General features: G+C 43.0%; 2 protein-coding genes across 2 annotated transcripts; both read right to left on the reverse strand.

Moving 5' to 3' along the window:
- Window positions 1–935: 935 nt before the first annotated feature.
- MELLADRAFT_88548 (uncharacterized protein) lies at window positions 936–2,704 on the reverse strand (the record flags this gene model as incomplete). Its single annotated transcript, XM_007411865.1, has 6 exons — window positions 936–1,499; window positions 1,564–1,829; window positions 1,894–2,022; window positions 2,108–2,210; window positions 2,286–2,421; window positions 2,523–2,704. 6 exons carry the CDS (start codon window positions 2,702–2,704, stop codon window positions 936–938), a joined length of 1,380 nt encoding a protein of 459 aa, XP_007411927.1.
- Window positions 2,705–2,754: 50 nt separating this feature from the next.
- Window positions 2,755–4,416, reverse strand: MELLADRAFT_88549 (uncharacterized protein; the record flags this gene model as incomplete). Its single annotated transcript, XM_007411864.1, has 6 exons — window positions 2,755–2,802; window positions 2,866–3,031; window positions 3,123–3,905; window positions 3,987–4,057; window positions 4,195–4,219; window positions 4,331–4,416. 6 exons carry the CDS (start codon window positions 4,414–4,416, stop codon window positions 2,755–2,757), a joined length of 1,179 nt encoding a protein of 392 aa, XP_007411926.1.
- Window positions 4,417–12,486: the final 8,070 nt, after the last annotated feature.

Consider the following 12,486-nt stretch of genomic DNA (forward strand, 5'->3'; position numbering starts at 1 on the left):
CTTTTTTTGAATGAAAACACTCTCCTCAATGATTTTTGTGCTGCACTGCGCGCACCCCCCTTCGCGCGCACATTGAGCTGATCACCGCATATGTGCGCGCAGGCTGGAGAAAACAGCCGCCATCCACCTGATTCAACCTTTTGCAAATCGGCTTTTTCAATTTGTGTTAGAAAAGTTGTGTTTAAAGTAAGCTCTTGATGCAACTAAGATTATGAACCCACAGTTCGCTTCAGAGCACTTTCATTCCAAATAGGAACAGGTTTAGAAGGACCCCACTTTGACCTTCTTTTCCCATAATTCGAAGCCCACATGAGTGAACAAGACTGATGTTTTGGTTCTGCAACAGTAACAAAGATGCATGAAATTTATCAATAGACAGAGCAAGATTACATAAGAAAAAATTCATAAAAAACAAATGAGAAATGTAGATTTAACTTGAAAAATATGTGATTAGAACGATATTCAATTAAAAGGAGACGTAAGAGATGCTATTCAAAATGAGACCAAAATATACAACAAATTAAAAAAAAAACAATTCTCTGCAACTTAGTAAAAATCGTTTCTTTGAGATGTGAGATGAGGAGGAGAAGCGATGATTTATGCAGTCATAACGTGTTGAACAAGGATGTGTTGTACACTCAGATTATTCATATTGTAAGTTTTCTACTACTTGATCATCGTCAATTTCCATTACTTTACGCTCCAGATTGCCTCTTGAATTGAAAGCCTTAGACGCTTGCTAGTCAGATTGAATCAAAATTTCGAAGCAGAGTGAAATGTAAGATTGAGAGTTGGACCCTGGCTGCTCTGAAGTGAAATCTTTGGATGACTACATGAATTTGAAAGCTTTGAACGCCCATCATCGTAATATGTGTGCCTTAACTTGCGTATCAGTAAGATCCCATTCCCCATTCCGATTTTGATCATATCGCAAATTAAAATTCAAAATGTTTCTCGGTACTTGGAGAATGATTTTTGCCCTCAAGACCAGAAACAAAATATGAAGAGCTTGATAGAGTGGGAAAGTTAGATGAATCCTTTTCGAGTTCCCACCAGCCAGGCGTTGGATGCAATTGGGAAGATTGTGAAGTGAAAAGATTAAGGAAGTCAGGATCCAAGATTTTCTCACACTCCACCCCTCCTAATGAATCCCCTATCCAAGACTGACTCTCTTCTGAAGGACAGATATCAAAATCTAAGATTTTTTTACTCGATGCATGATTGATAGAAGATAGTGAAGGTGATAAGAAGTTGAAGCTCATATTCGCTCTTGAATCGAAAGGAGATGCCATATTACTAGAGCCTACGCTGCTAGAGTATTCTGCTGATGATCTTGCTGGTTCAGAGCATGAAAGACTTCTTGCGTTTCTGTGAGAGAGCCCTCCCAGATGAGCAGTTATAGGGATTGGCGTAGGTCTGATTGAATGAATCCTTCGTGCTTCAGGTTGGAGAAGGCTTACGGATCTATCACTTACGTGGCTGGATGTTGAAGCTGTTGACTAAGTTCAAGAAGATACAGGGATCAGACCAGACATTGATAGGAAGTTACCGGCGGCTGCAAACCTTGTGCTTTAATTGCTCAGTACCAGGATTACTTGGACACAAGCCCGATGTGACTGTGCCAGGGGAGGTCCATGGAGGTGAAGCAACTGTTGGATCGCTCGACAAACGGGAATTTGAAGAGCTGCGAGCTCGTTCAATCAAATAATCTAACATAATTTTAGACTTTTGAGCTAAGGTACAGGCGATGGTCTGTTGCGCAAGTTCTAGAATGTCACGAAATTTTTGTAGTTCAGGAATGAAGAATGAAGAATCAAATAAATTGGGACCTGAGAAAGTGAAATGGATTAGACTCATAAGCACACCTGATAACCTGCACGGACTAGAACTTACAAATGATCAAGGCAATCGATGTAGCGATAGCAGTAGTCATGTAGGTATAAATGGCCAAAGGATGCATCAAATATGAATGCGGAAAGGCTCCTGTCATCAGGAGATGCCTTCGACAAGCTATTTCCAATTCTTTGAGGTAGATGTCAGAGAAAAGTGAGCATATCAGTTGCATATACAACTTAAGAGACTTCGGCATGAAAAGAGGACCAGATACCTCTTAGGTGGCGTGAGCGTTCTGCTTCATTCACGGATTGTCGAGGAAACAGAAACGAGCGATGTAGCTTAACTCGTGCATGTGAGATACGCTTCCACAAACCCTGTGGAGGTCAATGGATCAGAAAGCAATTGATAAAGATTCTCAGAAATATTTGTCGTTTGCTGTATTTACTCACATAACACAACATTTTACTGATGAAATCTCCTGGTATCTTGGGACTCATTGTACGCCCATCTGGACTAAATTCGACCTGTAGCCTTTTCGGGACGCCCTCTTCCACCTGCCTAAGATCGCGCTCTGCCTTCAAGACACTGAATTCAAAGCAAACTTCAGCTCAGAAGTTGAAGTGAAATAACCACATGTCACATGCTATTATCTCAGCACCAAAAACATTTCCACGTGTGGTACTTACTCATCATAGGAGGCCAATCGACCGCTCAGCATTGTCATTGAGATTGCGAACCTCAAAGGGTTCAACATGGCGAAAGCTTTCCTAGCGGCGAGTAGCAAATCCGTAGGCCAACCATCCGAGTCCAATTCACATCCTACTGTACCTGGTAGCTTAACCGTATGATACTCCGCTATCACTCTCATCCACGTTAGCTTCCCTTCTAAAAAAACAAGCTGCGCGAGGCACTGAAAGCTCACCATTTATTGGCGGCCGCATTCCACCTGACATTGCTCCCCCGGCCCTAAAAAAGTAAAAAAAGTAAACCAATTAGCCACCGAGACTTTGGGAGTGTAACGCTTCAAACTTGCCCGTCTAATTCTAAGATAGCGGAAGCCAATTGTCTCCTTGACTCCAATTCGACCATACTCTGAGGTTGATCAAAACCTGGAGGTTCTTGAAACAAGCCAACCATACTGGCTAAATTACTAGTAAGACCCCAAAAGAAGATTCCATGATCAAAATCATCAGGTCTGACTCGAGCATAAGCCAAAGCGAATCAACACCAAAGCCAAAATCAATTTTAAAGCCATCTCAACAGTCGTGATTTTTGTTTTCACTTACGCAATCTCAACATTACTTAATAGAGTCATAGCACGGATGCCCCAAATTGTCGGACGAGTCAAGACTGAACCTTGATCGGGTTGAATAAGTGCATTAAGTGCGAGATGAAACCAATGATGAGCCAATGCGATTTGCTGGTGTTGAAGGTTTGTATCAGAATGACTCGGTTTGAGCTTATGAACGTCAACTCGACGAAGTAAACCATGAGCAGCTACAGTGAGAACAGATACTAGTTGATGAATAAGTTCAGGTTGAGGATTCGATGGGAGTGGCTGATAGCAATTAAAAACTACTTCTGGCCAATTAGTTGGTTCAATGCAAGGTACCCAAAAATTGAAGGTTTGAAAGTATTGATTGGCTAATTCGGCTAATTCTGAGCTTGGCGGTAGAGTAGCTTGAAACCTTTCGAGTGAAATCGGTGGACCATTAGGAATGAGGCTCATCTTGAAAGCTTGCTGGTGGAGAAAGATAGAATGGGTTGGTCGAGGAGGTGATGAATGAAGTAAGGCTTCAAGTTCAGTTCTCAAGGGGTGATCATTTTTTGTGGATTGAACTCGAGGACCAAGTGTGATTTGGCTGAGATGATAGGCAAGGTCATCACTTGAGAAATCAATTTTGGTCTCTGTTGAAGTCTGTTCCACTTCCAGAGGAGGTGTCGGTTTAGGTTGTTTAGATGCACGACAGGGGGACGAGCTAGACTTTTCAAGTGCTTCAAGCCTAGCCTCGAGTTGTTGGATGTATTGCTCACGTTCATCTAATTGATTGAGATGACGTCTAGCTACACTGAATAAAAAGAAAAGTGCAACAAAGGTAAGACACGTGGCTACAAGAGAAGAGAACGAAAACCGAGAGAGATTGACTCACATTGAGGGTGCACTCGCGCCTTCGTAAGAACAAGGCAAATCACGACGATAGCATTCTGAGCAAGGATCGACCTACATAAATTTCGATGATAGAAAAATCCAAAATGACATTTGAGATCATCAAGTCAAAGGAGAGGTTAGTCAAAAAAAACTTCGGAATTGTGAGATTGTTGGTGGGAATTTTGGGAAGACATTAATCATCACTTAACTCGATCACATCTAGTCCTTCGGCGCCTAAATGATCAAACAGAAGATAGAACACACAATATGTATTCCATTGTCATCGCCTTGATACAGAAAGCTCTGCCATAGGATGACGAGTACTGAAGTGAAAATGGTACGAACCGACATCCCACGCAGCTCGCCAAAGTGCGTTTGAGAGTCTTTTTCCTTTTAGATTCTGTAGGTCTTGGGTTGGTTGAATCTGACATTAGATTCGAATCAAGATGAGGAGAAAGACAAAAGATAGTTAAGATGTCGATCCAAGCAGGTCAAAGCGAGGAGAGAGCTGGGTGAAGCAGCTAGTGAGCGAAGTAAGACAGGGTGAATGGATAGATGTTCGCGTATCAGGACAGGATGCTGGGACGAATGGATGGATGGTTGTATATGTAGGATAGGGGAAATGGATACGCTCGAAGCTAACGCAACAAGTGAGAGCCAAGTTATTTAATTATTTACATAATACATAATCTCACAAAAATGGTTTCATTGAGGAAGATATCGTATTCATACTTTCATAAACTCCCCATTTACAATCATCAGGATGTGTACAACAAGGTCAAAGTGATTATTAATATCATTGTCATAGTGTCACTTTGACAGATGAAGCATAAATGACAAACTGTAAACCAGTTTCTAAATAAAAATGAACGTTCTATGCTTGGTATTTACATAATTGTGATGTGAGGCTCAGTCCAATTTGGAATGAAAGTCTTCAAGAGTTTCACGGCTTCAAGAGGTATTCTATGAATCACGATTGGAAAGCGTGAACTCGAACAAACCAACTGAAACTGTTGTGTACCTCTTTCCTTTTTGGCCTGTGAGAACCGCGATAGCAGCAAAAGTCAAAGTATCTGAAGGCTTGGCAAGAGGACAGTGAGTTTAGGCGCCTGGAGCTACAACCAAGCTTGGACGCTTGGACCTATTCAACGTAAGCTTAACTAAGCCCCTCTAGCGCGTTCGCCGCGCCCTCGCAGAGGGGCTTAAATGGGACTCGCGTTTCATGGCGGGAGAGCTCCAGAAATTAAGTACCTTTATGTACTTTTTCGGAGCTCTCCTCAAATCCTCACCGTAGGATTTCCCAAGGTTCAGATATGTGTAGCTTCATGAGAAGCTACACAACCTCGTACCACTTTTAACAACGACAGAGAGCAGTGACGCTCTCTGGAAACGTTGCGCTGATTGAATGTTACGTCATCCTGTAACAGCTTAAGAAGGCCAGTACAGGCCTGTACTGGCCTCCAACGAGATTTGGCAGTTTGGAGCTCGGCTCAAACTGCCGCCAAAATGGATAAAAGCTAAAACCCTTAAGGGGATTTATCAAAACCCTTGCAAAGTTATGTTTTACGTGCTTAGGTCCAACAGGTAGATATCTTAGCATATCTAGATATCTTAGCATCTGGTGTCATCACTATACCAACTTCATCAAGGGTCACCTTGTCGACTCTCTACTTTGTCTTCATACTCCGTCATGCTCACTCGCACTCGGTCTGCTCAGCTAGTTACTCAACCAGCTTCTCCTCAAGCCCTATCAACCGGTCCCGTTGCTCAAGGTACTCCTCAAACTGGTCGGATATCACCAAATCCGTCCTTACTGAAGCTCGACGACACCGAACAAATTGAAGTGATTCGCAAGTTATGTATGAGTGTGTTCAAACTTGACCCTCGAGAACTTCAAATCAAGCCGGTGGTCAGTTTCCTTCGAGGCCGCGACGCATTCCTCATCGCAAGCACGGGCTACGGAAAGAGTCTCATACCGGAATTATATTATTTAATGTTTTTAAAATCATCGAAGCCAATTATATTGATTTTGAACCCTTTGGACGCGCTGGGAAACAATCAAGTATGTCACGCCTAATCAATATCTTTGACATTCTGTAGGCTGATTGAATTTACCTTTGACATTAGGTCGAAGAAAAGAAGTTACATGGTCTCTCCGCAATCAATCTCACACGAGCTACGTTCACGAAACAAGCTTTCAACCACATCTTGACCGGAAAATATCAGTTCATATATGTTGTAAGTGCCCAATGTGGAAATCAGGTTTCCAACAATATGGTTTAGAGGGTTTAGACTGATTCAGCTTGACTCATTGTTGCCCGACCTTTGTGTAAAAGTCACCCGAGATCTTTTTGAATAACTCTTTATTCAAAAAACTGTTTTTCTCACAGCGTTTTCAAGACCGGCTCGTCCTCAAGGTCGTAGATGAAGCGCACCTCATCTACTGTTGGGGGCTGGTATTAAGCGGGAAAATGAAGCGTCTCCAGTCACACAACATCCACCAGGATCGAACAGCATTCCGTCCTTCGTATGGTAACCTAATTCTTTGGTTTCTCGCCACCCAGAATGTTCCAAGCCTACTTATGTCAGCGACTTGTCCACCTCAATACCTCGAAGAGATCCTGGCCAGCCTCAAGATAACTAGAGACTCAATTGATATTCATGTTAGCGAGCTCACGCGTCCTGAGTTACGATTCATTCGTGTTACAATCCCCCCTGGCCAAAAACCGTGGAAAACTATCAAGAAATTCTTTGCACCGAAAGATCAAATATCCGACACCGAACTTGTGCCCTCGCTGGTATATTGTCACACTCAGAATGACACCTTCACAGCTCTAGAAACTATCAACTCGGCACGTCATAATGATGAAGAAACTGATAATGGTTTGAGCCACTCGGTGCGACGATTCCACACCGATACCAACTCGATCGACAAAATTCGCAACGCTCAAGATTTTGTAGAAGGTAATTTCAATATAATGACCTGTACGAATGCGCTTGGCCTTGGCCAAAACTGGAAAAGGGTCAGAAGGGTTATTATCGCTGGGCTTCTTGACCCGATGGACGTACTGCAAATGGCCGGTCGCGCTGGGCGAGATCGACGCCCGGCAGTGGCCATCCTCCTTGTCAAACCCTTATCTGCCGAAGCCAAAGCTTTGGTTTTGGGCTTACGCGATCCCATGGACCAGGACGATGACCAACGGATGAATGCAATGGCCATCACCCCAGTATGCCTGAGGGTCTCATTCTCAGTTCTCCTTCGGTAAGCATCTTTCTCTTTTGCCTTTGTTCATAACTCAGCAGCTAACTAATCATAATTGATCTAGTTATGGATACGTACCGGTCTCGCCTGACTTGGATTCCGTCAAGAGCGAGATTGAAAGGCAGAAGGAAGCAGGCATGGCTCCCTGCCTCTGCTCAAACTGTCATCCCAAGGCCGCCGACTTCTTCATCTCTCAACAGCCCGTATTGACGCAATCTAACTTCACCGATTTGGTGCTTCAAGACACACCACCGGATTCATACCCGTCTTTGGACGACCGTTTCCTTGACTCCAATGATCAGACACCCTTGCCGCACACTAGGATACGACCGAGCCCACCTGGTGATCCGCGACGTGCCGACCTTTGATTAATTCGTTTATTATTAAATATACAGAGGGATTTAAAACATGTATTTGATCACGAGTATCCCGAGGAAGGCTTTTACACACTTGAAGATCTATTCTCACGTGATCACATTTGGAGTGTTTGTGTCAACTACGATATCATTCTTGAAGGCTTGTCACTCGATTACTTCTTCGGAAGTGAGCCACTTCCCAAATCTTACGATGTCATATTTCGATGCATACAAACGTGGCGAGCTAACAAGAGGGATTTCTTTGCAATCTTGAACCCATCTGAAGAAGAGCTGGAGTTATACAATCTCGCCAAAGCAAAAATTACCGAACATTCAAATGGATCACACCAAGCTAATCAGGCACGCCCTCAGGCCACGAATCCCGGTCAATCTCATGAACAAGAATTAGTAAGTTGATTACTATTCAATCAAAATTACAATAACTGATGTTTTTTTGAATTTTAACCCTTTTCATCGCATCGAAGGCTTCTGCAACCCCAAATTCGAAGAAGCGCAAACCCCCCACTAAAGTACCACGTAGTGGAAAAAAGACCAGCAAAACCTAATCCTCTTCGCTACCATCTTCCTCATGAAAGGCTCCTTTGCCCCATCGATATCTCAATTTACTGGCGGTTTTATCTTGTTTAAAATTTTGTTGTAGTCTGTCTGACCCAACAACTATAGTATCAATCACCTGGCTACAGGAGGACGAAACTCGTCCCGTCACATATTGATGATTCCATGATCGTATAAAGTTTGAAAGTGTATGAGTGGTGAGCTTATGAGTGTGACTCCGATGAATTGGCTTGAGGCCACACCGAATATTTAGCTGCTGAACTAACAACCTTAGCTATTCATTCAGAATTTTTGTAAATAGTTAGATCACCAAGATTAAATATAAATGCTGAAATTCAAATAAATGCTACAACTAAAAAGTGGAGTGTGAGACATACCAGAGGTATATTTATGGACATTGCAATTAGGTGATCAATGTCTGTACCATTGCTCTACAGATTTAAACATCAAAACAGAATTGAATCAGCAAATAAAATTATAAAAAGGCAATCATTGGAATAAAATAAATTAGACTCACATTCAGATTAAAAAATGTTTCAGCCAATAGTTTTGGTGTTCTAACCAAAGGTCATTTCCCACAAAATGACCGGGGCGCTGTGAGGAAGGAATCAACAGGCTATGCAGGACCACTTTAGCCAAAGCTGGTGGTAAGTCTTTTTCTACCAGTACAAGGAATCGTGTAAGATGAAGAGCATAACGAGGGAGGCCCTTCAGTCCGTGAGCCATTAAAGCCCACTGCTTCCATATAAACTTAAGCCTGCCAACGTCACCAGCACTTGTGGCACCGTCTGCTTCAACCACTGTTGCAAAGTCTCGTATTCTAAGCCGTAGGTTATACCCTTTTTGGTCTTTTTTCTTTTCAAATTCTCTTAATGATGCTGGGCTGCAAAAATCATCATAACATTTGTCAATGACTTCCTGAGCAACCCCTTTCTCAGATAGGTCCGGATGGGTTTCGAATTGGGACATTGTGTGCCTAAGATGAGAGAGAAATAGTTAATAAATCAACTAATAAAATGATTTTAGAAAAAGACGCACCTCAAGCAGGAAACCAACGTCGCCATATGGACTGAGTGTACCGCTCTTAAAACAGTTCCAAAATCCATGTTAGATGGTGGTTTTGTGAGTGAACCACCTATGGCCTGCCATGCCTTCCAAACCCCCGTGTCATTTGCATTTCTACTATCACCCCAATGTTGAGCCAAGATACCTTGAGCCATATTCCATGTGATATGTGCTACACCAGGAATAGTCACCACACTCAACAATCCCCCCGCGGCCGTTCCTGCGGGAGCCCGTTTCTTGCGCAGACTCTCAATATTTTGACATGTTCCTAAATCACCCTCAAATATTTGAACCAACTTTGCCATTGCTTCACGCGTGAGTCCAAACTGAGCAGCTATCTCTTCAAAAACCTCTCCAACTCCATTTGCTGAGTTATCCGCGGCGTCCATCAAGCTTAAGAGGAACAGATTACGATCATCACGAGGTATTGGGTCCATGGCCGGAGGATGAGTTGGCAGTCGAGTTGAAGGGCCTTTACCAGGCTCTATTATGTATTTGTACATAGCCGTAGCAAGCTGACATTTCAAGGTTTCCCGCCAGTGGACGAGTTCAGTTGAATTCACGCGGAAGATATTGAATGGAACTGGGTCTTTATGAGCTTTAGCCATGGCCTCGTGGTAAATTTGAAGGTTTTCACTCGGACTTGCATCACCTAGTTCATCTTTGAGATACGCGGGTAGGAACTGCACATAACCCCAAGTTCCGTGAAAGAGACGAGACGTGGCCTCCACCCGATTGAGGTGGACTCTTTGAAGAATATCAAAGTTATCCATGCACACAATCGGGGCAATTTTATAAGTCTTCGTCATTATTGCTCGGAGGGAGGCTTCTCGGGTCGTACGTAGATGTTTCATTGCAGCGACAGCAGTTTGGCGAGAGCTTGATAGACCGATAGTATTCAAATACTTAAATACCCTGCTTGAGACTCCGCAAGCCAGTAAGGTCAAGGCGTTATGTAATTGCAGAGCGTTGTCTCGATAATTAGACAGAAACGATATCATGGCACATATGGTCGTCGCCACCTGGAAAAATCACATCATCAGTGAGATTCATGTATCAGGAAAGTGCGCAACCAAACTTACCTCTGTGGCCCGATTTCTTTGTGCAACCAGTTTGTCCTCTGGAACATACTCAATTCCTTCATCGTGTCTCACCACTTCCTCATCCAAAGTCTCCACCATACTCTCAACGGGATCCAACTCGAGGTCATTTTTGTTCATTATCATATCTTCGTCATCGAGAGTGACATCATCGTTGGTCGTCCCCGTCATTAGCTCCTCACGGTTGTTTTCCCGAGCGGAGGCTTGGTGATAGATGAGGTGCCACAAAAATGGCATTGATTTCATAATCGTCTCGGTACGTTTCCCTAGCTCATCGAGCTTGAAAAAACTCGACGTTATTTTTTGAGAACTGTAAAACTTCCTAGGTTTGGCCCAGACCTCGTATTTGATGTGCTCCTGCGCCTGTAATCAACAAACCAAAACCATATTCGTAAATGATAAAGTCTATTTACAATGTTCAACAAAAAAACTAAAAAAGTGACCTCTTTCAAAACAAAATCCGTCCAACCTGCCTCTCCTACATCATTATCATTCGACAGATTCTTGATAGCGTACAGGATTTGTAATGTTGAATTAAACCCCCTCTGAATACCCCAGTACTTTCGAGCCTCCTTCAGGCATGGGTTTTCCGAGGTCAGGAGAGCATAAAAAACCTCCTTTGGAGTGACATTCTCCGCCTTCGAAGCCGTGACCATTTGGACGGCAAGGCTATCAATAAAAGGTCGCGTTCGAATCGTTGAACTTGCAGGGGGAGTTTCTATCGCCATTCTTTCTTTTTCTCGTAATTTTTTTTGTCGTCTTTCAGTAAGGCAAATAAAAGAGCCTCTGTCCCATTTTTTTACACCGTCAAATGCTTTGCAGTTTCAATATCTGTACCTGTACCATATTTTTGCATTTTGTGGTTCAAAAAGTCACTTAATCAGGTTGCGCGAGGTCTTTACTGTTTTTACCAAGACAAAACCTTCGAGGGGTTTTCGCAAGAAATTGGGAGTTTGTGACCAATCATCTGTTTCAGCATGTTTGTCTGAAACAGGCAGCTACACATTGCAACAAACTGGAATTTGCATTTGCATACCCTTACTTCCAACAAATCTTGCTGGAAGTGGTACGAGGTTGTGTAGCTTCTCATGAAGCTACACATATCTCACCCTTGAGAAATCCTACCGTGAGGATTTGAGGAGAGCTCCAGAAAAGTACATAAAGGTACTTAATTTCTGGAGCTCTCCCGCCATGAAACGCGAGTCCCATTTAAGCCCCTCTCTCGACTACTCGCTCGTCCGAGAGGGGCTTAGTTAAGCTTATATTCAACGTCACAACGTGCTGATCGAACCCATTTGCATCTTCAAGATCACATTTTGGGGTAAGGGTCTGTTCGGCTGCACATCTGGAGACCATCTGACCGTCATCTGTCACCAAAAATCAGGATGACAATCTCTTTGCCCGACCCCGACTGGGCAGAAGGCCCAGTTGGATGTCAGATGAGATGGCGCAGCCGAACGGACCCTAAATTTACATGAAAGATTTCCAACATTCAAGATGGGCAGCAAACTTGATCCCTTGGACATCCCGACATAAGTTGAGCTATCACTTCAATTCTTGACTGGCTGAATTGATAAACACAACATCCAATTTTAGATGCAAGACCCCTTGGTGATATGCACTGAATTGTACGGCCAATGCCAAGGTCCATTGATATTGACATTCCTTCTTGGAATGCAGAGATAAAACACATCACATCTGATTCCAATCACAAGATCACTGTTTGTGTTGATTATAGGCCTTCATGTTTTGCACCGTTATCAATCCCACCTCACAATCAGTGTTGTGAATGAGCACCTCAAAATCTAGCTCTGCCTAAACTTTTCATAGTCTGATTGTCAAATCTAGTGGTGGGAAATTTGATACTTGGTTTGATATAATGAGTTACCTCTTGCCCTTGTCAAACAACAAACTCACAGCACAAACCAGGGATACATTGTCTAGTATCATCTGTTTTGGCCTTAACCTTGTGTTTAATTTTGGAGCCTTCAAGGTATTTGGGCGTAGCTTGACAGATACCTCAGATATATTTCAGCTTTGTGACCAACTTACAATTCTCAATATTTCCAGCCAAGTCTTCTTTCCCTACAAACACAGTTTTACTCAAAGTTTGAAAGTTCTGCCACTCAAGTAGTTGATTGC

The sequence above is a fragment of the Melampsora larici-populina genome, assembly GCF_000204055.1.
Source record: "Melampsora larici-populina 98AG31 unplaced genomic scaffold MELLAscaffold_27, whole genome shotgun sequence".
Classification (NCBI taxonomy): Eukaryota; Fungi; Basidiomycota; class Pucciniomycetes; order Pucciniales; family Melampsoraceae; genus Melampsora; species Melampsora laricis-populina.